Source organism: Oncorhynchus nerka, linkage group LG20 (assembly GCF_034236695.1).
Source record: "Oncorhynchus nerka isolate Pitt River linkage group LG20, Oner_Uvic_2.0, whole genome shotgun sequence".
NCBI classification, from domain to species: Eukaryota; Metazoa; Chordata; class Actinopteri; order Salmoniformes; family Salmonidae; genus Oncorhynchus; species Oncorhynchus nerka.
In genome coordinates, this window is record NC_088415.1 from 38,311,103 (window position 1) to 38,336,480 (window position 25,378).

The 25,378-nt window shown below is 47.9% G+C and overlaps 1 protein-coding gene across 12 annotated transcripts in view; it reads right to left on the minus strand.

The window, feature by feature from the left end:
• LOC115102455 (basement membrane-specific heparan sulfate proteoglycan core protein-like) overlaps positions 1-25,378 on the minus strand; it is a 173,367-nt gene that overhangs the window by 75,513 nt on the left and 72,476 nt on the right. For 9 of the 12 annotated variants that reach the window (XM_065005470.1, XM_065005475.1, XM_065005471.1 and 6 more), the window contains exons 4-19: positions 16,291-16,400; positions 14,830-14,888; positions 14,220-14,392; positions 13,674-13,706; positions 12,658-12,783; positions 12,197-12,397; positions 11,814-11,933; positions 11,539-11,670; positions 10,037-10,181; positions 8,934-9,085; positions 6,475-6,615; positions 2,503-2,666; positions 1,849-2,028; positions 1,012-1,208; positions 605-752; positions 185-312 (exon numbers count right to left, since the gene is read on the minus strand). In XM_065005470.1, the coding sequence (XP_064861542.1) occupies positions 185-312; positions 605-752; positions 1,012-1,208; positions 1,849-2,028; positions 2,503-2,666; positions 6,475-6,615; positions 8,934-9,085; positions 10,037-10,181; positions 11,539-11,670; positions 11,814-11,933; positions 12,197-12,397; positions 12,658-12,783; positions 13,674-13,706; positions 14,220-14,392; positions 14,830-14,888; positions 16,291-16,400 (2,209 nt within the window). The remainder of the gene's footprint in view (positions 1-184; positions 313-604; positions 753-1,011; positions 1,209-1,848; positions 2,029-2,502; positions 2,667-6,474; positions 6,616-8,933; positions 9,086-10,036; positions 10,182-11,538; positions 11,671-11,813; positions 11,934-12,196; positions 12,398-12,657; positions 12,784-13,673; positions 13,707-14,219; positions 14,393-14,829; positions 14,889-16,290; positions 16,401-25,378) is intronic. The other 3 variants (XM_065005480.1, XM_065005479.1, XM_065005473.1) reach the window with 1 other exon arrangement.

Below are 25,378 nucleotides of genomic sequence, written 5' to 3' on the forward strand. Positions count from 1 at the left end.
CACTACCTAGATTTTGAATTCAGTTCAACTACCACAAAATTACTGGAAAAGGTAGTTAAATTACTATTCGAACTACGTGTAGTTCACTACTTCCCAACTCCGGTGTACTGTATGTGTGTGTGTGTGTGTGTGTGTGTGTGTGTGTGTGTGTGTGTGTGTGTGTGACCTCATGGTGACCCCTCACCTGCGGGATGTCTCAGTGTATGGGCAGGGACAGGGCTTGCAGTCATCGGGGCGACCTCGCCTGGGGTCACCGAAGTAGCCTGGTCTGCACTTGTCACACTGAGGACCTTCAGTGTTGTGCTGGCAGCTCTGATGGAGGGAGAGGAACGTAGTTCAGTTACTACCTCTATATTATGTACACTTAACAAATAATGTGCAGCAAATGACTGGTACTTTTGCAAACAGCTACTACAGTCAGGTTAACAATTCAGCCACTGACTGTGAGAGCCACCAACTCAATGCGTTTGCTAGACATTCGCGACACTTGCAACAGATTCAATTCTCAGCTGAAAGACATAGAGGTGGAATACAACTTCAAAGCTTTGACATTCACAGCCAGGCTTTAGTATTATGATAACGTTGTGTTGTGAGGAGTCCTCACCAGACAGTGTCCACTGATGGGGTCGCAGGCGCTGGCGTGTCCGTTACAGTTACATCCAGCACAGGATCCCAGGAAGTTCCCCCCAGACACACGCTCAAAGCCAGTGGAGCACTGTTCACAGGACAGTCCTGAGTAGCCAGGGGGACACCTGGGAGGAACACACACCATGGAAGCCATTACAACTGTCCACAGAAACTATCCTACAATTCAAACACAATACAATACAATGCTATGCTAATTGATTTACCGTATACCTACAGTTGCAAGAACTAAAAGGTTCTCAGCACTCCTCCTCTTTTTTGTCCCGGTTTAAGTCACTTTTTAGTGCCCGTGACTCTATGGAGCGATAACAAACAACATCTAATTCAAATCTTAACCTCGGCTGAAGTCAGTCTATGGGATCTCACCTGCACTCCTCCACATCTTTGGCATTGTCATGGATGTTGTACTCCACAGTGGTGGTGTCCATGACGATGTCGCTGAGCGCCACGCTCACCATGTGGTTGTCGTAGACGGTGCGGATGCTAATGCTCTCCAGGCTGGCCAGCGTCATCATCAGGTCCTCACGGGACACCTGGCGACCCGAGGAGTGCTGCCAGTTGTCCTACAAGAACACACACAAACCATCGGAGGTCAGACATTGATCATGATCACACACGGCCCAGAAGGCTACATTTAAAACAATGGTCATTAACTGCACCATGGAAAGATTAGACAGCAACATGTCAGCCAATATAGGATCATAGATAAGACGTAGACAAATGATCTTAAACCACTGATCTTATACTGCTGGGATCATCAATTACATTCAGCAGATTTTTTTCTACAAATAATTTGTCGACTGCAATTTGACCGCAAGAAAGCCCTAATAGATCATATTTGACTAAAACATAATCATTTCAAACCTTGCTTACATTCGTATACAATCACATACTGTATATCTCTATTATGTGTGGGAATACCTTGGAACACATTTCCAAAATAGAAATCAACTGGAGCTGATTTGCTGGTATTTATACAGTATTTTATGTCTAACAATAAAAAACAAATGTGTGTTTTGGGATGGGTCCAAATAAAATCGCCCTTGGGATAAATTTGGCCCGTGGGCCGCCAGTTGGGGAACCCTGCTATACTGTACAAATAAGGACTAGAGACAGTTACATTGTTTTGTAGAAAGAGCTTGAGAAAGTGTATATGAACCAAACTAAGCTAAAAGTGGGGTCGTTGTTGGCAGATGGACCCACCTCAGTAAACTTGATCTCCTTCTGGTTGACCTCTCTGGAGGGGGTGGGGTTGCCCCTGCGGTAGACCAGTCTCTGACCGTTCCCGGTCAGGACCACGTCTGGTTTCTCCTCAGGCTCAGTCTCGCCACGGGCCAGCGTGTAGCGCACCTTGTACTTCAGGGACCCTCCATAGGAGTCAATCTAAATAAACAGACATTCAGCCGCCGTATTCATTTCATAGTTATATAAACCAGACAAAGCTCAGACGAAGGCTGTGAGGCTGAAACGTAAGCCATTAATAAGAGTAACACAAGCAGTGTGGGGGAGCGTCTTCCTTTCAATATAACTTAAACATTTCTGACACACTTTCTGTGTGCTGACACTTTTAGATGTGCATTTAAATGTCTAATTCATATAGTAGTTATCTTGCTGGTGTAAGATCATTTCAACATGATGTCAAGGTGAGTCATTGGAGAGACAAGGGTTATGTTCTCCTGCTCAGAGGTTACTGATGCATGCCAAACCATACCAACGCCTGGATAGGCCACATCCTATGGTATAGCAGTATGGTGCCTGACGTGGCATGCAACCATTGGTTGATGCATGCAACGCCTAAACAGGGGAACACGGCAAAAGTAGTGCAGAGCAGGAATTGATGTAGTGATGACGCCGCACCTTGTTTCCCAGGAACTGGCGTGGCAGCATCCAAAATGAATCAAGGATGAGGAAGCGCCGTGATAGGTCGACTAGTTGGAACTCCTCTTCCTCTGGGTTGATGAGGAGCTGAGTGGAGGAGAGAGGAGGGGTGCCCGGCCGAGAGGGGTAAGTCACGTTCACTCCTGGAGTTAGGGAGGGAGGCAGGGAAAATGAAATAAGAGTTTTCTCGTACCAGTTATGACATTCATGCAATAAACAAACGTTTTCATGCTTAAAACCTCTTAAATGGGGAGCCTATTAGATTTGTTTTATTTAATTCAGTCTGGTATGAGAACGGTAGCCTCTATCTGCAAAAGCAGGGTGTCTGCAGACAGCTTGGTTATCTTAGTTATTGATCAGTGCCTTAAAATCTTTGGTGTGACTTACTACCATATATGGGCATACGAATCTAGAAGGGCAGGCCCGAGCCAATGACCTCATTTCAAGACGCCTGCTACCTACATTCCGGTTAGCGTTGTGAAGCATAAACTAAATAAACACAGAAAGCCGGGACTCCTCAGATCATGAGGGCGGTCTTATTTGTCTGCCTGTGACCTACCGTTATTGATCTCCAGCCCAGAGAGTCAAAATGCTTATTTTACACAACGTTTTCACCAAACAGCTTCCAAGGCAAGCTTCCATTTGGTCTGTGTTTGAGCTATAGCTACATGGGGGGTATGAAATGAATCCTTCGGTTGATAGGAATCTAATGTTATCAGATGATGTGTGACTTAATGGCAACATCAAATGTCCACCCAGTGACTATATCTTGGCGCATGAAAAATATGATGTTGCCTGCTTACGAGCCGAAGGCATCCATGACACAGGGGATTGGCTACTACACCACCTTGGCAGTCTTGTAGCCAATGAGATAAGCTTTCCAGGGATATGCAGTTGACCTGGGTGGGACAGAGCAAGGCCTAGAACATTTAGTGTGTACTATTGAACACTTTTTGTATTCGGCGCATGTGACAAAGTTTGATGTGAACTATTGCTACCCGGCTCAGAGATGAGTTGCATAGAGCACGCTACATTACATTGTAAACAGATTTCATGGCTTTAATTTCATCGCTTTAGCATAAAAGATGGCTTCTCAAGGGAGAAAAAAGGGGTGGGGAATATTGAACAGGAAGCTAAAAAGAAGGAAGCTATGAATAAGTATACCGATATAGAAGCTTTGAATCTAATACTGGTCGGACTCGGATCAGGGGAGCGTTATGGAGAACGAGGATTTCGACTCGGCTGACGAAGATTGCCTTCTAGAAGGATTGGATCCACTTTAAGATCTGTATGTAAATTATTTTCATGACTTTATATAGCTAATCTACTATATGCACTTCGTTTTTATAAGTTGTCTGCTTTTCATGGTTTGAATTTAGTTTACATAGGCCTATGTAACAAGTCATTTCAATGTTAGACAATAACTACTTTGGAATTATAAACTCAGCAAAAAAAGAAACGTCACTTTTTCAGGACCCCGTCTTTCAAAGACAATTCGTAAAAATCCAAATAACTTCACAGATCTTCATTATAAAGGGTTTAAACACTGTTTCCCATGCTTGTTCAATGAACCATAAACAATTCATGAACATGGACCTGTGGAACGGTCATTAAGACACTAATAGCTTACAGACGGTAGGAAATTAAGGTCACAGTTATGAAAACTTAGGACACTAACAAAGCCTTTCTACTGACTCTGAAAAACACCAAAAGAAAGATGCCTAGGGTCCCTGCTCAGATGAGCAGTGTGATAGTGCCTTATGCATGTTGTAAGGAGGCATGAGAACTGCAGATGTGGCCAGGGAAATAAATTGCAATGTCCATACTGTGAGACGCCTAAGACAGCGTTATAGGGAGACAGGACGGACAGCTGATCGTCCTCGCAGTGGCAGACCACGTGTAACAACACCTGCACAGGATCGGTATATCCAAACATCAGGTACAGGATGGCAACAACAACTGACCGAGTTACACCAGGAACGCACAATCTCTCCATCAGTGCTCTGACTGTCCGCAATAGGCGGAGAGAGGCTGGACTGAGGGCTTGTAGGCCTGTTGTCAGGCTCAAAAAGCCCATTTTTTTGCCCAGATGGCCACCAATTTTTAAACCCTTGTATTGGTCAGCCTGTTGCGTGCTTTAGTGTGTGTGTTCCCAAACAAGGACCAGTTGCGTCCTGAGGCGGCTGATGTTGGTGGCATTTGATCCAAAGTCAGATCCAAAGTCCCTTCCACCAGGTGCCTGACGAGATATGTTGGCATGACTGCCATATTGCTCCAACTCCATCCCAAAACCATTGCTTGGAAGTGTAGTTCGCCAGACTGCCAAGAACCTTGCCCTCATCCAGGTCAAGGTGGAGAGACATGGTAGCGATGACACCATAGGCCTGGTTGATCTCTGCACCAGAGAGGATGCTCTAGCCAACATACTTGGGGTCCAACATGTACGCTGTGGTGTGTATAGGCTTCAGGCAGAAGCCTTCACGCTTTTTGATGTATTTCAGAGTTGCAGTTTCCTCCGCTTGGAGCAACCGTGAAGTGGGCAGGGCAGTATGGATTTCTTCTCTTACATCCGCAAGCAAAGTCTGAACATCAGACAGGATGGCATTGTGTCCCTCAATCCGTGCAATGACTACTGCTATAGGTTTCAGGTATTTCAGACTGCTTACCACTCTCTCCCAAAATACATCATCCAGGAGGATCCTCTTGATGGGGCTGTCCATATCGGCAGACTGATATGGCCATTCCTGGAGAGACTCCTTCCCATCCAAGAGACTGTCCAACATGATGACAACACCACCCCAACGGGTGCTGCTGGGCAGCTGCAATTGTGGTGCTCTTATTTTTCTCACTTTGCTTGGTGAGATAGATTGCTGCTATAACTTGATGACCCTTCACATACCTAACCCTTTCCGTCACTCTCTTGTCGAGTGTATCCATTATTTTCAGTGCCCTGATGTCCTTGAGGAGCAGATTCAAGGCATGAGCAGCACAGCCAATGGGTGTGATGTGAGGGTAGAACTCCACTTTAGACCAAGCAGCCTTCATGTTCGCAGCATCGTCTGTCACCAGTGCAAATACATTCTGTGGTCCAAGGTCATTGATGACTTCCTTCAGCTCATCTGCAATCTAGAGACCGGTGTGTCTGTTGTCCCTTGTGTCTGTGCTCTTGTAGAATACAGGTTGAGGGGTGGAGATGTTGCTAATTAATTCCTTGCCCACGAACATTCGACCAGCCATCAGAGATGATTGAAATACAGTCTGCTTTCTAACACCAACACAATGTTTGAGTGAGGTTGACATGCTAGAAATTGTTTTTATACTGAATAAATAGCATTTAGGGATTGCAAATATGTAATAGCACTAGAATGATCTAATTTACAGACATATACCACTTTGGAGAGGTTTAGGGACACTTGGAAGCGTCCCGTGACCACACCCGACACCACTTATTAAAACATCTGCCCATTTCTAGTTGTTAGGTCTATCAATCCCATTTTTTCTTCCTTCTGATATTGTTCACATGTTATTAAAGCCATCTGATGTGTGTTTCCAGCTCTAGTCATCAATAATTCACTTATAGCTTGTCAATGAAAGATGACTTCAAAAACAAACAAAAAAACGGTGTGTGCTTGATCTTGTGTGTTCTGAACTATGTAACCCCTATCTATCTTCTGATCATTTCCTCATAATCTCCCAGATGTCTTATTTTCAGATATACCACGTTTCCGCATGCCAGAATCATGTAATTACACATAGCAGTTACTTTTGGGTATGTCTATTTAGGCGGAAATCTACACTTTGCCATTACGTTTAAGGGGTTAAAGACCTTTTTTTATGTTCAGTAAAATCAATTACAAATGTCTCGACTTTTTCGCAAAATGTTTAGTTAAGAAAAAATGACATCAATCATGACGTGTATGACAGGCATTAGTATTTGGTGAAGTCCAGTACCTTTGAAGTCGTCCTCGTCAGTGAAGCGCAGATTGATCTGGTTTCGGTAGCGTCCAGTGTTCCCACAGTTCTTGGTGATGCCGAAGCAGAAGCAGGAGATACAACGTCCCTCCACACTGAAGTGACCGTCGGGACAGTTTCCTGGTGACGATGAGAGAGGATGACAAAACTGAACGAAAGGACAGTACGGTGCAAATAGAAGACATTAAACAGACATAGAACAGGCAAATAGATGCAGACAGACATAACATTTTAGGCATTTCATATACTCACAAAGCCATTTTATTATTGAAATAATTAATTATATGGTCTTTATACAGTGTTGTGGTGGCACATTCCAGGGAAGAGTAGTACACAATACCTGATTCCCACTATAGAGCCAACACAAACCATACCCTGCTGGCTCTGATCTTTCCTTCTCACATTGTCCTTTCCAGCATGGTCCCAGCAGTTATCCTTTCCAGCATGGTCCCAGCAGCTATCCTTTCCAGCATGGTTCCAGCAGCTATCCTTTCCAGCATGGTTCCAGCAGCTATCCTTTCCAGCATGGTTCCAGCAGTTATCCTTTCCAGCATGGTCCCAGCAGCTATCATCTCCAGCATGGTTCCAGCAGCTATCCTTTCCAGCATGGTTCCAGCAGCTATCCTTTCCAGCATGGTTCCAGCAGTTATCCTTTCCAGCATGGTTCCAGCAGCTATCCTTTCCAGCATGGTTCCAGCAGCTATCCTTTCCAGCATGGTTCCAGCAGATATGGTGGATGTCCTTTCCACCATGGTTCCAGCAGCTATGGTGGATGTCCTCTCCAGCATGGTCCCAGCAGCTATGGTGGATGTCCTCTCCAGCATGGGCCCAGCAGCTATGGTGGATGTCCTTTCCAGCATGGTTCCAGCAGCTATCCTTTCCAGCATGGTCCCAGCAGATATGGTGGATGTCCTTTCCAGCATGGTTCCAGCAGCAATCCTTTCCAGCATGGTCCCAGCAGATATGGTGGATGTCCTTTCCAGCATGGTTCCAGCAGCTATCCTTTCCAGCATGGTTCCAGCAGATATGGTGGATGTCCTTTCCAGCATGGTCCCAGCAGCTATGGTGGTTGTCCTTTCCAGCATGGTCCCAGCAGCTATGGTGGATGTCCTTTCCAGCATGGTCCCAGCAGCTATGGTGGTTGTCCTTTCCAGCATGGTCCCAGCAGCTATGGTGGTTGTCCTCTCCAGCATGGTCCCAGCAGCTATGGTGGTTGTCCTTTCCAGCATGGTCCCAGCAGCTATGGTGGTTGTCCTTTCCAGCATGGTCCCAGCAGCTATGGTGGTTGTCCTTTCCAGCATGGTCCCAGCAGCTATGGTGGTTGTCCTTTCCAGCATGGTCCCAGCAGCTATGGTGGTTGTCCTTTCCAGCATGGTCCCAGCAGCTATGGTGGATGTCCTTTCCAGCATGGTCCCAGCAGCTATGGTGGTTGTCCTTTCCAGCATGGTCCCAGCAGCTATGGTGGTTGTCCTCTCCAGCATGGTCCCAGCAGCTATGGTGGTTGTCCTCCAGCATTCCAGCATGGTCCCAGCAGCTATGGTGGTTGTCCTTTCCAGCATGGTCCCAGCAGCTATGGTGGTTGTCCTTTCCAGCATGGTCCCAGCAGCTATGGTGGATGTCCTCTCCAGCATGGTCCCAGCAGCTATGGTGGATGTCCTTTCCAGCATGGTCCCAGCAGCTATGGTGGTTGTCCTCTCCAGCATGGTCCCAGCAGCTATGGTGGTTGTCCTCTCCAGCATGGTCCCAGCAGCTATGGTGGTTGTCCTCTCCAGCATGGTCCCAGCAGCTATGGTGGTTGTCCTTTCCAGCATGGTCCCAGCAGCTATGGTGGTTGTCCTTTCCAGCATGGTCCCAGCAGCTATGGTGGTTGTCCTTTCCAGCATGGTCCCAGCAGCTATGGTGGATGTCCTTTCCAGCATGGTCCCAGCAGCTATGGTGGTTGTCCTTTCCAGCATGGTCCCAGCAGCTATGGTGGTTGTCCTCTCCAGCATGGTCCTAGCAGCTATGGTGGTTGTCCTTTCCAGCATGGTCCCAGCAGCTATGGTGGTTGTCCTTTCCAGCATGGTCCCAGCAGCTATGGTGGTTGTCCTTTCCAGCATGGTCCCAGCAGCTATGGTGGTTGTCCTTTCCAGCATGGTCCCAGCAGCTATGGTGGATGTCCTTTCCAGCATGGTCCCAGCAGCTATGGTGGTTGTCCTTTCCAGCATGGTCCCAGCAGCTATCCTTTGCAGCATGGTCCCAGCAGCTATGGTGGTTGTCCTTTCCAGCATGGTCCCAGCCGCTATCCTTTGCAGCATGATTCCAGCAGCTATGTTGGATGTTCTTTACAGCATGGTCCCAGCAGCTTTGATGGAACCCTGCATAACCAGGCCAGCTCAGATCAGCTAGTCATGGCTTAGCTTGGCCCTATAGTGTGATTCAGGCAATAGAGTACATACCTGGTTTCTGTGTGAGGCTGAGCACGCCATCAGGGATACCAAACACAAGGCCTTTGGCGTTGATGGCCTCACAGGTGTACGCCCCCTGGTCTGCCTCCTTTACGTCACGGATGGTCAGGCTGCCACGCCCATTCTCACTGGTCATTGAGATCCTGGGAAGACCGATACATAACCATTGCTTACATTACACTGATGCTTCAACCACTGCAGCCTGTGTTCGACTCGCCTCTAACCAAACAGTGACGATTCACTTTTCAAAGTTAAGGGCGTTCAGAGGACAAGGAATATTATGACTCTAAATCTCTTTCCTGAACTGACATATTGCTACAGGAAGTGCCATACAGCCTACTCTCTGCAACTTTAGGCTTTCAGAATGGTATTTAATAGTGATTGAGTTAACTGTAGGAGTTTATTTTGACAGATAATATAGCATAATATAGCACTTTACTGTATAAAACAGCCATTCAATGGATGTACAGTAAGCTCTGTTATTGGACATGATTGGCCACAAAGCAATAATTGAATTACTCAATACTTAATGACAGAAGTGTTTGAAAGATGAGTCTTCTTTGAATCAAATCAAACATGACTTGTCTGTAGATATATGACCGTGCTTAGTCAGCAATGCATGAAATGCTGCATTTTGTGGCCTAACGAGATTGGATAGCGGACAAATCCTCAGTCATTTTAAAATCGTTATGGTCTGTTTCCAATCAATTATACGCAAGACTCATTTCACACAATCCCACAAATTAATCCCGGCTTTCTTTCCAGAGATATCACCGCACAGATCAACACCCTCTTCCATAATGGCATCAGACAGACAGAGTTTGACGAGAAGCCACTTGTATCACGCAACAGAGGGGTTCAGAACTCCACATGAAATACTTGTATGATGCATATCAACTTTAATGTCATTTTCTAAAGTCGAATGTTTGCCAACACTCACACACACATTTTCAAACACAACATAACATCCCATCGATTCAGGAGTCATTCAGAATGGGGCCATTGGCCTAAATGTCGAACTAAGTTTGTGATAAGAGCTGTTATGGGGTGAACCAGACAAGGTTGGAAGGAGTAGGTGGACTGTACCAACTCACCTGCCACTGATGGGGATATGGCCCCAGTTGAGCCTCCAGGTGATGATGGGGGTGGGAACACCAACTGCCACACAGTTGAAAGTCACCGTCTCCCCCCGCTCCGCCTCAATAGATTCCTCCGGGGGACTGGTCACTGTGGGAGGAGCTTAAAGGGAAAGTTATGAGAAAACAACATGAGCATCTATAAAGCCAAGGATGCATGCACTGTGTGACGCATGATGACGCGCACACATTTCAAAACTAGTCCCCACTACCCAACCCCAATTTAAAACGGCAGTGGTTTATTTTTGGTCTCAATCTCTTTGGTGAGGCACAAACATGATGGAAAGTTCGGGAAAATATAACTGTTTGCCACGGATGGACAATTCTGCACCGTGTCTCTGTCGCCACTGTGTGAGTGGAGTCACTTCAGAGGTCACGGTACAAAGAAACCCACGGGGTGACTACACAGGTGAGAGGCAGAGGGATGCACGGAGTGACTACACAGGTGAGAGGCAGAGGGATGCACGGGGTGACTACACAGGTGAGAGGCAGAGGGATGCACGGGGTGACTACACAGGTGAGAGGCAGAGGGATGCACGGGGTGACTACACAGGTGAGAGGCAGAGGGATGCACGGGGTGACTACACAGGTGAGAGGCAGAGGGATGCACGGGGTGACTACACAGGTGAGAGGCAGAGGGATGCACGGGGTGACAGGTGAGAGGCAGAGGGACAGGTGACTACAGAGGCAGAGGGATGCACGGGGTGACTACACAGGTGAGAGGCAGAGGGACGGGGTGACTACACAGGTGAGAGGCAGAGGGATGCACGGGGTGACTACACAGGTGAGAGGCAGAGGGATGCAGTGACTACACAGGTGAGAGGAGGGATGCACGGGGTGACTACACAGGTGAGAGGCAGAGGGATGCACGGGGTGACTACACAGGTGAGAGGCAGAGGGATGCACGGGGTGACTACACAGGTGAGAGGCAGAGGGATGAGTGCAGCAGGGATGCACGGGGTGACTACACAGGTGAGAGGCAGAGGGATGCACGGGGTGACTACACAGGTGAGAGGCAGAGGGATGCACGGGGTGACTACACAGGTGAGAGGCAGAGGGATGCACGGGGTGACTACACAGGTGAGAGGCAGAGGGATGCACGGGGTGACTACACAGGTGAGAGGCAGAGGGCGGGGTGACTACACACAGAGGGATGCACGGGGTGACTACACAGGTGAGAGGCAGAGGATGCACGGGGTGACTACACAGGTGAGAGGCAGAGGGATGCACGGGGTGACTACACAGGTGAGAGGCAGAGGGATGCACACAGAAAATGGGGTTGGAGAGAGAAAGGGAAGAGCGAAGAGAAAGAGAGAGAAAAGGGGGGTTGAGGGGAGAGAGAGAATGAGAAAGAGGCTGAGAGAGACAGGCAGCTAGAGCGAGATTGTCAGAGAGAGACAGGACAGAGAAAGACGGACAGGGACAAAGACGGAGAGATGGTATGATGGTCAGGGACTTACTGCAGCCGAACTCATCCGAGCGGTCAGGGCAGTCGGGCTCCTCATCACACTGGTAGCTAGATGGGATGCAGGTGCGGTCACTGAGGCACACAAACTGCTCTGGGGCACACGTGTCACCTGGACCTCTGGTGGCTGGAACACAAGAAGAGATAGAAAATGACATCATCTTCATTCATGTAAACAAAGAAACTCACAATTGAAAGTGCTTTTTAGTCTAAGGACTAGAAAAGCGGTCCTTTAATGTTCAATCAATAAACGTGGGATGTGGAACTCACGGCAGTCGGTCTCGTCTGAGTTGTCCTCGCAGTCGTTGTCTCCATCACAGCGCCACAGCTTGAGAGCACAGCGGCCGTTCTTACACTTGAACTCATTGGGTTCACAGGGAGAGGGAGTGCCTGGAGCCAGACAGAGGGGCGTGATCAGAGGAGCACTTCAAATCAGACACATTGATCAGGTGTGTAGACATGAAGCAGATGCAAAGCTTTGTGACTGACGATCGTGTGTGTGTGTGTGTGTGTGTGTGTGTGAAAGGATGATGAAAGGGAGAGATAGAAAAGGGCACACAGACTATTGCCCTCCCCTCTCGCCCTCCTTCTGTGTGCCTCCCTGTGCGTATACTGCACTTTTTGAAGTCTTCGTGTGTGTCCCTGATTCTCACCACATCTGATCTCGTCGCTGCCGTCAGAGCAGTCCCTCTCTCCATCGCACAGGTAGTCTCTGGGGACACATTCCCCGTTCTGGCAGGTGGCCTGGTCCACTTTGCAGGGCCCTAGGGGGCCAAGGGGGCGTGTGGACTTCTTGATGGGGGTGGTGGTGGGAGGGGTGGGGGTGGGGGTCAGTGGTCCAGGCTGAATCTGATCTGATCAGATCAAAATCAAAAAGAGTTTATAAATACTGTTCACATAACCAGAGTTGCCCTGAGATATGGCTGTAGACGCCATGGTGTTAGAAGCCACAGCAAGGCAATAACCAGATATAACGCTCTTCTTAGGATACAACAAATCTCAGACCCTTTGCCACTACTCCACACTCCACCACACCAATGCCATTTCCACCACACTCCACCACACCAATGCCATTTCCACCACACTCCACCACACCAATGCCATTGCCACTCACCACAATCCAGCTCATCACTCATGTCATTGCAATCAGGTCTGTTGTCACACAGGTACTCCAGAGGGATACAACCCCCATCCTGACACGTGTGCTCATCCTTCATGCAGGGCAGAGGGTTGGGGATCACTGAGAGAGACGGGGGAGGGGGGTGGGGTTCAAGGGTCAGACATGCACGGCTAAAAGGCCACCACACAACACAACGCTTGCTGTTCAGAAGTCTGGTTTAATACAAGGAGACCTTCCACGGTGGAGGCTGGCGTCACTTTAAAATCGGAAGATGGGCTCATTGTAACGGCTGGAATGGAATGTTATCACATGTGTTTGATTCCATTCTAGTCATTACTATGAACCGTCCTTCTATCACCAGCCTCCACTGACCCTCCTGGGTCACTGCAGGTCATGCTCGGGCCTGGGGCTTCTCAAAGGTCTAACAGCTTACTGTACTGTACCGTAGGTGTACCGTAGGTGGGACATGGCCTGGTTCGATAGGCAATTGAGATCCTTCTGAAGAAACTCTTGACGATTTACACACTACAGAAACTCTGAAGGTTTTATATTTATTTATTTTTTAGCAAAAAGCAATATCTGTAACTATCCTCATGCCATGCAAAAATCTTCGCAGTCCTCTTGTTCAATCCAAAAACCAAAACGTTGTCAGACATCTACTCTAGGTGCACACATGCATAACGTTCCTGCGTGAACTCTCACAGATTTCCAGAGAGTTAGTCGTCATCTCCATGCTCCTCATCCAGAAATAGCTACAGAACAGTCATATCGTTTCTACAGCAGCTATGGCAGTCTCCGTGCAGCAGGCATGGTACCACACCTGGGTTCAAATACTATTTGACGTCTTTCAAATACTTTTAGCGTTTGCTTCAGCCTGCCTGGAGTGACAGTCTGCCTGGAGTTGGCTCTACTGGTTCAATTGAGCCATGCATGCTCAATCAAACCCATCTAAAGTATTTTAAATGATTTCCAATAGCATTGAACCCAGGTCGGCATGGTACAGTACAAACCTGGGACAGCCATGGGGTTCACAAGGGGCAGAGCTAGAAACCAGAGAGACAAGTTAAGGACACTACTTAGAGTTCACCTAGCCCTCCTTTTTCTTTATTTTCATATTGTACTGTTTTATTGACAGAAATAGGCCAGAATGATGGGGAGACTTATAGAGGAGAAGTCAAAATAGTGAAGAAGAACGGTGAAAAGAGGGCACCACCTAGCACTTTTTTTGCTTGATGCCTTGGGCTGGCTAGTCTAGCATACTTGAAAGATTGTAATAAGATATGATCAATGTCTGAATTAAATAAAGAATACTACAGGTATGAGACTAGACCTTTTTTTTCTCTCTCACTTGTACAGCATTTATAGTAGGAAGATGTCAGTTACAACTTCCTAAAATGGATGCCATACCTTTGACAACTTCCTAAAATGGATGCCATACCTTTGTCAACTTCCGAAAATGGATGCCATACCTTTGACAACTTCCTTACATGGAAGCCGCTCCGTACACTGGACAGCCCTGATAATGCGGAGTCAACATTATCCCCTGTGGTCCTTACCTTCTCCCAGGCGTCTGAACTGGAATCCCTGGACAGAGGTGATGTAGGAGGCGATGGTTCCCTCCTTCACCACTCCATACAACACGTTGCGGATCTGATTTTCGTTGTTGTTGTAGTCAGAGCCCACGTCAAGCTCTACAAACACATCCACTCCATTCTGCCTGGGCATCTTCCTAAACAGACCAGGACAGAACCAAGGGGGTTTGTTAGAGACGGACGTGATGACAATAACGATTTGGGGCGGCAGGTAGCTTAGCGGTTTAGAGCGTTGGGCCAGTAACCCGAAAGGTTGCGAATGAAGGTGTAAAATCAGTCGACGTGCCTTTGAGCAAGGCACTTAACCCCAATTGCTCCTGTAAGTCGCTCTGAATAAGAGCCTCTGCTAAATGACTCATATGTATATTTTGCAGTACAGTGCTCCCGTTTGAATTTATGTTTGGCCCGGGGCATATCATGATTTTATCATGCTAAGAACATTGATTTGTTACACGCAGCTTGGAGACTGTGTTTGCTGAATCAACCAGAGGAGAGTCTAAGATGAAGCCTCAGCATTAGCTCTGGGAACCAAGTAAAGTAAGTCACAGCAGCTGGAGGTGAACAGCGATCTTACTTGATGAGGACCACATTTACTGTCTGGATGCCTGAGATCTTGTTGTACTCTGACTCCAACTGTGGAAGAGAGAAAATAATACTTAGATGGGTATAAACGAGCATACAGATGTTTTAACAAGTTTAAAAACGTTCCTAACAAGTGCTCTTACATACATTGACAGTACAGTACAGTAGTATATTGTACAATAAAGTATATTGACTAAAATGATCTACAGTATTTGACCTGCTGACAGACATGACTTGGCAGTGGAATGCAAGGTGTGAGAATCCTGCCCTGGCCTGTGTAAACCATACAGCCCCTGTGGGGAGGGAGGGATGGATACACAGTGTAGAGAATCTATTTGGCTCTGGGATAGGTCTGCTGTGTACAGTACACAGTGTAGAGAATCTATTTGGCTCTGGGATAGGTCTACTGTGTACAGTACACAGTGTAGAGAATCTATTTGGCTCTGGGATAGGTCTACTGTGTACAGTACACAGTGTAGAGAATCTATTTGGCTCTGGGATAGGTCTGCTGTGTACAGTACACAGTGTAGAGAATCTATTTGGCTCTGGGATAGGTCTACTGTGTACAGTACACAGTGTAGAGAATCTATTTGGCTCTGGGATAGGTCTGCTGTGTACAGTACACAGTGTAGAGAATCTATTTGGCTCTGGGATAGGTCTACTGTGTACAGTACACAGTGTAGAGAATCTATTTGGCTCTGGGATAGGTCTACTGTGTACAGTACACAGTGTAGAGAATCTATTTGGCTCTGGGATAGGTCTACTGTGTACAGTACACAGTGTAGAGAATCTATTTGGCTCTGGGATAGGTCTACTGTGTACAGTACACGGTTCTAGAATAGGCCTACCGTGTACAGTACACAGTGTAGAGAATCTATTTGGCTCTGGGATAGGTCTACTGTGTACAGTACACGGTTCTAGAATAGGCCTACCGTGTACAGTACACAGTGTATGGTTCTAGAATAGGCCTACCGTGTACAGTACACAGTGTATGGTTCTAGAATAGGCCTACCGTGTACAGTACACAGTGTATGGTTCTAGAATAGGCCTACCGTGTACAGCACACAGTGTATGGTTCTAGAATAGGCCTACCCTGTACAGTACACAGTATATGGTTCTAGAATAGGCCTACCATGTACAGTATATGGTTCTAGAATAGGCCTACCAGGTACAGCACACAGTATATGGTTTTAGAATAAGCCTACCATGTACAGTACACAGTGTATAGTTCTAGAATAGGCCTACCATGTAGAGTACATGGGTCTAGAATAGGCCTACCATGTACAGTACACAGTGTATGGTTCTAGAATAGACCTACCGTGTACAGTATATAGTTCTAGAATAGGCCGTGTACAGTATATGGTTTTAGAATAGGCCTACCGTGTACAGTACACAGTGTATGGTTCTAGAATAGGCCTACCGTGTACAGTATATGGTTCTAGAATAGGCCTACCGTGTCCACCACCGCATCCGAAATCTCCTGGAAAGACAGCGAGTAGATGTCCTCCATGTCAGGCCTGTACACGATGGAGTCTGTGAAGTTCACCAGAGCTCTGTAGTACGCTAGAACAGAAAGACAACGGTTAGTTTAACCACATAATGACATACAGGAACCACAGCGCACATAAAGGCCAACATAATGTACACAAGGCCACATTTGCATGAGATTTTCCTTTGGTGGTGTTGCCTTGTTCAAAAGGAATTGAGATTCATGTCGAGTTATGCTTGGCTACTGTTTGGGAACAATGTGCCTCTGGCAGAACGTGGATCTATGTTTGGAGAAAGAAACCAGAGAAACATAACTGTGGCTAAATTCAGAGCCATGTACAAATGATGGGGCATAGTTCCATATTGTGGTCTGTAGTAAACCTAACAACTGGACCACATTTACACTCGAAGGAGAGGCACAGCAGGCATAAACATGCACACGCATGCCCGCACCAACACTCACACACACACACACACACTCTCTGTCTATAACACAAAACGTGCACGTCAGACACACACTTACGTCAACACTTGTCATACAAATGCACACACATCCACACGTGTGGACAAGCACACACAAGTACAAGCACACTGTCAGCAACGGTGGGTCACTCACTACCTTGCGAGCTACACTTTTACTCACAGTGAACAGGTGACATCACAGTTGGAGTTCGATACTGAATGAGAAGGGAGCCCCCAGCCCAGCTACACCCCCAACCCAGGCAGCAGCACTACTATACCAACGGCTGAGGTGAAAAAAGCTCCAGTGAGTGATTCTCGACATTCCCTTCCCATCCATGAAGTCAAACACATCAGAGAGGCTGGGGCTCTACTGCCTACAGAGAACAGAGGCTAGCTAAGCTATGCTGACCTGGCGCTATGCAGTTCATACTCAAGTAGGTCATACTATAGATACTGTACTATCCATAGTGGTGGTCTATGGTCGGTTTATGCAACTTATAAAGTGTCACCTTCTGTAGACATATTGTAGGCTACTGTCACTGCTTTTCTACTTGGTCTCCTAGCAACTAAAGAAACAACAACTAATGGTTAGTCTTATTATTACAGGGTCTATTTTTATTGCAGATCTATTTTACTTTCCAAGACGCACATCTTCTCCCATACCACTCACAAATACACCTCCTTTATATAGCCCAGGCCGGCTCACCCTCAGGGTGCACATATTTTCACAACCCTGCCAACCTTGGCCTGGGTCTGCCAGCTTCTGTTCAGCTTGGTCTCTGCCTGGCCTGGTCCAGGTTGGGGGAAGGAAGTCAATATTTGGGTTCTTTCTTACAGTCAGTTGCTACTTGCCATGGCTCTACTGACGAGTCGTGTTTTCTGTGGGTATACCCTGGACTGGGGCCTCAAGTCAACAGAACACACACACATATCTTCCCTCCTGTCTTTCTCTTTCAGCCCCCCCTTCCCTTCCTCTCTGCGGTTGAAGTAATTACATACTGCTAGACGACGTGTTGCTGTGTTCCTTATGACAATGACAGCGTGTGTTCATCATGCTTTAGGAACCCTGCTGTTTAATTAAAAGTTGGATTAAGAGTACCTCACACACACACTGCGTTGAGGCCCTAAGGGGTCTGATAATGATTGTGCCAGTGACAGGGAAGACTGGCCAGCAGCAGTGTTATTTTTATTTATTTATATTTATTTAACCAGGCAAGTCAGTTAAAAACAAATTCTTATTTTCAATGATGGCTTAGGAACAGTGGGTTAACTGCCTGTTCAGGGGCAGAATGACAGATTTGTACCTTGTCAGCTCGGGGGTTTGAACTTGCAACCTTCCGGTCACTAGTCCAATGCTCTAACCATTAGGCTACCCTGCCGCCCCTAATTACAGTTGGTGGTGAGAATCTGCCTTTCAAAGCAGATCTTAGTTTGCTCTAATTACAACGGGACATTGGCACAAGCTGGCCTGGTTCCTCCATGACACCTGCCACTTCTTGTTACAGAGTGAACAGGCCTCTCGAGTGGCGCAGCGGTCTAAGGTACTGCATTGCATTGCTAGCTGCGTTACTACAGATCCTGGTTCGATACCGGACTGTGTCACAGCCGGCCGCGTCCGGGAGACCCACGAGGCGACACCCAATCAGCCCAGCGTCGTCCGGGTTAAGGGAGGGTTTGGCCGGTCGGGATGTTCTTGTCCCATCGCGCTCTAGGGACTCGTTGTGGCGGCCGGGCGCATGCACACTGTACCGTGTTTCCTCCGACACATTGGTGCGGCTGGCTTCCGGGTTAAGTGAGCATCGTGTCGAGAAGCGGTGCGGCTTGGCGGGGTTGTGTTTCGGGGGACGCATGGCTCTCGACCGTCGCCTCTCCCGAGTCCGTACGGGAGTTGCAGCGATGGGACAAGACTGTAACTACCAAATGGATATGACAAAATTGGGGAGAAAAGGGGTTTTAAAAAAAGACTAAAAAATAAACCCACAGAGTGAGCTGACTATCTAGTGTACAGCTGTATAGCCTGGCATGGACATGGTCGACTGTTCCATACAGTCAGCCGGGCCTAAAAGGATATATTGTATGGTTTGAAAACAGTACCAGAAGACAAGCAACATCAAAAGGGCTAACCAAAGGGCCTCATTTGACCCACAGATAATCTAATCACTTCCCTTGGCACTTGCCCTGCAGTGAACAGACACACACACACACCCAGTAACAGACATTAGCCCTGTCTCCTCTGAGCTCTCCGCTCTGCTGACACGTCACGGCCTGGTGAGCACACTCAGTGCCCATGAGTTTTTGATTACAGCGTTGGGCTGTGCGCTTAATGCTAACGAGGGCTCCCTGGCCTGCTCTCTCTATGTCCTCTCCCTCTCTCGCTCTTTTCCTCCTCTTATCCCTCTCTCTGACGAGAATTCTGCCGAATGCCACTTACAGGAACATCCCCCGTCAAGCACCACCAAGGGTGATGAAACTGCCTGCCGAGAGTGAGAGAATGCGGGGGAGAAAAAAAATGAGCCTGGAAAAATAGCATTCCAAACTCTTAATTCATAAACGCATTTCGTTATTAAAGCTGTGCAGCAGAAATGTGGCGGTTTTGTGAGGCGAGCCGCCCCCCTGAACACACAGAGGCCTGTAGCAAAAGACAAAGAGCTGATTGAGCACGCGCCCCAGGCTGGCCTTTAAAGCCCAGACGCTTTCAGCCTGACCTTCAACCCCCTTCTCTCCATTCAGTGCCTATGGCAGGGGAGTGGAGGAGAGAGAGGGGGAGAAAGAAAGAAAGAAAGAAAGAAAGAAAGAAAGAAAGAAAGAAAGAAAGAAAGAAAGAAAGAAAGAAAGAAAGGGTGTAAGAGAATGAGAGAAGAGAGCGTGAGGGTTAAAATGAACGAGAGATAAATAGAGAAAGAAAAATTTGAGTGTGGGAGAACGAGACCATGAACCTACAAGAACGAGACCATAAGCCTACAAGAACGAGACCATAAGCCTACAAGAACGAGACCATAAGCCTACAAGAACAAGACCATGAGCCTACAAGAACGAGGCCCAAGTCGTATCACCACGGCATCCCACGGGGAATCGGCTAAGTACGAGGGTCTCTCTCTGTCCCCTCCCCCACCCCCCACCGCTAGTGGTCAGCCAAATAGCCCTGTTCTACAGAATAGACTGCTTCAGAGCTCAAGGGAATGACTTCTGGCCCCAATATTACTGGAACCCCTTTGTGCTCTCTCTCCCCAAGCACACAATCTGAATGTCAAAAACCCCTTCAGGGAAACAGCAGAACACTTCACTACTATATTGACTGTTTGATTTTCCACTTTATGTTCACTGTAGTGACATGTTTGTACAGCACTTGACGAATGTATAAGGCTGAAACGTATGCGTGTTTCTGTCCCCCCCCGCACCTTGCCCTGTCATCCTGGAGTACGTGAGTGTATTATTTTAGCATCACTGCCTCCTTGAGTTCTTCCTTTTTATGGTTTGAGTGCGAGTACTTTTTGAGCTCTCTCTATATTTTTCCTTCTACACACCGGCCACCTTTCTTTTTAGCCTGAGTATAAACACTCATATTGGCTTTCCACTACACATACAGAAATCCTACTGGCTGGCAGTGATCCTTTCACACAATCTGTTTGCATCATTGGGGTGGACCAACCCATTATCCAGTTCAGTCATGCTTAGTGTTGGAACTAAACTACAACCCTGAAAATGAAATAAGGGAATATTGGAAGTCACTTTAGTGTGAAACATGTAACATGATTTTCAAGACTAAATGACACACGGCGACTCATCAAAAGAGAAATGAAAACCTATTAGATGTTTTTAGCTGGAAATGCTGGTGTCAATGGGAGAGAGTGAAAGCTATGACAAGATGCAACAACCCCATAATTTTCCATTGGCAACAGAAAACATTGCAGCCTGCCTGAAATGGAAAAAAAACTTCAGACTGGACTCAAACTTCACAAGACCAAGAATCCCAGGAATGGTGTCTTGGGGTGAATGTGGAAATGAGAGTGTTTAGCTGAACAGAGCAGATGATGATAAGATTCGTCAAGGTATTTGAATAGAGGGAGAAGGGAAATAGTAACAATAGACATAGAGATCAGATAGACTTACGGAAGTCTGCCTGGTCTGGGCTTAGAATTTCCCCAATAAATGGAGGTTCCACCAGCAGTGCTATGGTAAGGGGAGTAGGGGGGGGGGGTGGAAGGCAGACGGGATTGGTGTGGGGTCGAAGACAGGGGGTTCCCGAGTGGCGCAGCGGTCTAAGGCACTGCATCTCAGTGCAACATTTACATTTACATTTAAGTCATTTAGCAGACGCTCTTATCCAGAGCGACTTACAAATTGGTGCGTTCACCTTATGACATCCAGTGGAACTGCCACTTTACAATAGTGCATCTAAATCTTTTAAGGGGGGTGAGAAGGATTACTTTATCCTATCCTAGGTATTCCTTAAAGAGGTGGGGTTTCAGGTGTCTCCGGAAGGTGGTGATTGACTCCGCTGTCCTGGCGTCGTGAGGGAGTTTGTTCCACCATTGGGGGGCCAGAGCAGCGAACAGTTTTGACTGGGCTGAGCGGGAACTGTACTTCCTCAGTGGTAGGGAGGCGAGCAGGCCAGAGGTGGATGAACGCAGTGCCCTTGTTTGGGTGTAGGGCCTGATCAGAGCCTGGAGGTACTGAGGTGCCGTTCCCCTCACAGCTCCGTAGGCAAGCACCATGGTCTTGTAGCGGATGCGAGCTTCAACTGGAAGCCAGTGGAGAGAGCGGAGGAGCGGGGTGACGTGAGAGAACTTGGGAAGGTTGAACACCAGACGGGCTGCGGCGTTCTGGATGAGCTGTAGGGGTTTAATGGCACAGGCAGGGAGCCCAGCCAACAGCGAGTTGCAGTAATCCAGACGGGAGATGACAAGTGCCTGGATTAGGACCTGCGCCGCTTCCTGTGTGAGGCAGGGTCGTACTCTGCGGATGTTGTAGAGCATGAACCTACAGGAACGGGCCACCGCCTTGATGTTATTTGAGAACGACAGGGTGTTGTCCAGGATCACGCCAAGGTTCTTAGCGCTCTGGGAGGAGGACACAATGGAGTTGTCAACCGTGATGGCGAGATCATGGAACGGGCAGTCCTTCCCCGGGAGGAAGAGCAGCTCCGTCTTACCGAGGTTCAGCTTGAGGTGATGATCCGTCATCCACACTGATATGTCTGCCAGACATGCAGAGATGCGATTCGCCACCTGGTCGTCAGAAGGGGGAAAGGAGAAGATTAATTGTGTGTCGTCTGCATAGCAATGATAGGAGAGACCATGTGAGGTTATGACAGAGCCAAGTGACTTGGTGTATAGCGAGAATAGGAGAGGGCCTAGAACAGAGCCCTGGGGGACACCAGTGGTGAGAGCACGTGGTGAGGAGACAGATTCTCGCCACGCCACCTGGTAGGAGCGACCTGTCAGGTAGGACGCAATCCAAGCGTGGGCCGCGGCGGAGATGCCCAACTCGGAGAGGGTGGAGAGGAGGATCTGATGGTTCACAGTATCGAAGGCAGCCGATAGGTCTAGAAGGATGAGAGCAGAGGAGAGAGAGTTAGCTTTAGCAGTGCGGAGCGCCTCCGTGATACAGAGAAGAGCAGTCTCAGTTGAATGACTAGTCTTGAAACCTGACTGATTTGGATCAAGAAGGTCATTCTGAGAGAGATAGCGGGAGAGCTGGCCAAGGACGGCACGTTCAAGAGTTTTGGAGAGAATAGAAAGAAGGGATACTGGTCTGTAGTTGTTGACATCGGAGGGATCGAGTGTAGGTTTTTTCAGAAGGGGTGCAACTCTCGCTCTCTTGAAGACGGAAGGGACGTAGCCAGCGGTCAGGGATGAGTTGATGAGCGAGGTGAGGTAAGGGAGAAGGTCTCCGGAAATGGTCTGGAGAAGAGAGGAGGGGATAGGGTCAAGCGGGCAGGTTGTTGGGCGGCCGGCCGTCACAAGACGCGAGATTTCATCTGGAGAGAGAGGGGAGAAAGAGGTCAGAGCACAGGGTAGGGCAGTGTGAGCAGAACCAGCGGTGTCGTTTGACTTAGCAAACGAGGATCGGATGTCGTCGACCTTCTTTTCAAAATGGTTGACGAAGTCATCTGCAGAGAGGGAGGAGGGGGAGGGGAGGAGGATTCAGGAGGGAGGAGAAGGTGGCAAAGAGCTTCCTAGGGTTAGAGGCAGATGCTTGGAATTTAGAGTGGTAGAAAGTGGCTTTAGCAGCAGAGACAGAAGAGGAAAATGTAGAGAGGAGGGAGTGAAAGGATGCCAGGTCCGCAGGGGAGGCGAGTTTTCCTCCATTTCCGCTCGGCTGCCCGGAGCCCTGTTCTGTGAGCTCGCAATGAGTCGTCGAGCCACGGAGCGGGAGGAGGACCGAGCCGGCCTGGAGGATAGGGGACATAGAGAGTCAAAGGATGCAGAAAGGGAGGAGAGGAGGGTTGAGGAGGCAGAATCAGGAGATAGGTTGGAGAAGGTTTGAGCAGAGGGAAGAGATGATAGGATGGAAGAGGAGAGAGTAGCGGGGGAGAGAGAGCGAAGGTTGGGACGGCGCGATACCATCCGAGTAGGGGCAGTGTGGGAAGTGTTGGATGAGAGCGAGAGGGAAAAGGATACAAGGTAGTGGTCGGAGACTTGGAGGGGAGTTGCAATGAGGTTAGTGGAAGAACAGCATCTAGTAAAGATGAGGTCGAGCGTATTGCCTGCCTTGTGAGTAGGGGGAAGGTGAGAGGGTGAGGTCAAAAGAGGAGAGGAGTGGAAAGAAGGAGGCAGAGAGGAATGAGTCAAAGGTAGACGTGGGGAGGTTAAAGTCGCCCAGAACTGTGAGAGGTGAGCCGTCCTCAGGAAAGGAGCTTATCAAGGCATCAAGCTCATTGATGAACTCTCCGAGGAACCTGGAGGGCGATAAATGATAAGGATGTTAAGCTTGAAAGGGCTGGTAACTGTGACACCATGGAATTCAAAGGAGGCGATAGACAGATGGGTAAGGGAGAAAGAGAGAATGACCACTTGGGAGAGATGAGGATCCCGGTGCCACCACCCCGCTGACCAGAAGCTCTCGGGGTGTGCGAGAACACGTGGGCGAACGAAGAGAGAGCAGTAGGAGTAGCAGTGTTATCTGTGGTGATCCATGTTTCCGTCAGTGCCAAGAAGTCGAGGGACTGGAGGGAGGCATAGGCTGAGATGAACTCTGCCTTGTTGGCCGCAGATCGGCAGTTCCAGAGGCTACCGGAGACCTGGAACTCCACGTGGGTCGTGCGCGCTGGGACCACCAGATTAGGTGGCCGCGGCCACGCGGTGTGGAGCGTTTGTATGGTCTGTGCAGAGAGGAGAGAACAGGGATAGACAGACACATAGTTGACAGGCTACAGAAGAGGCTACGCTAATGCAAAGGAGATTGAATGACAAGTGGACTACACGTCTCGAATGTTCAGAAAGTTAAGCTTACGTAGCAAGAATCTTATTGACTAAAATGATTAAAATGATACAGTACTGCTGAAGTAGGCTAGCTGGCAGTGGCTGCGTTGTTGACTTTGTAGGCTAGCTGGCAGTGGCTGCGTTGTTGACACTACACTAATCAAGTCGTTCCGTTGGGTGTGATAGTTTCGACAGTGCTGCTATTCGGGGGCTAGCTGGCTATCTAGCAGTGTTGATTACGTTACGTTGCGTTAAAAGAACGACAATAGCTGGCTAGCTAACCTAGAAAATCGCTCTAGACTACACAATTATCTTTGATACAAAGACGGCTATGTAGCTAGCTATGTAGCTAGCTACGATCAAACAAATCAAACCGTTGTACTATAATGAAATGAAATGAAAATGTGATACTACCTGTGGAGCGAAGCGGAATGCGACCGGGTTGTTGAGTGAGGAAGTTCAATTCGGTGGACGTTGGCTAGCTGTTGGCTAGCTAGCAGTGTCTCCTACGTTAAGGACGACAAATAGCTGGCTAGCTAACCTCGGTAAATTAAGATAATCACTCTAAGACTACACACTCTAAACTACACAGTTATCTTGGATACGAAGACAGCATAGACAACTATGTAGCTAGCTAACACTACACTAATCAGGTCATTCAGTTGAGTGTAATAGTTTTTAGTGCTGCTATTCGGTGGTTAGCTAGCTGGCTATCTGGCTAGCTGCTGGGCAGATAGCAGTGTCTTTATCTTTGATACAAAGACGGCTATGTAGCTAGCTAAGAAGAAATTGCTAAGATTAGACAAATCAAACCGTTGTACTATAGTGAAATGTAATGAAATGTAATGAAAAGTTATACAACCTGCGGCCGAAGTGCGAATGCGACCGCTCGCTCCAACCCGGAATCATCAATGCAAGAGGCATTACTATAGTCCCTGGTTCGAATCCAGGCTGTATCACATCCGGCTGTGATTGGGAGTCCAATAGGGCGGCTCACAATCGGCCCAGCATCGTCCGGGTTTGGCTGGAGTAGACCGTCATTGTAAATAAGAATTTGTTCTTAACTGACTTGCCTAGTTAAATAAAGGTTCAATAATAAAAAATAAAACATAGGGGTCAAAAGAGAAAACAAGAACAAGTGAGAGATGAATCAGGAAAAAGGACAGA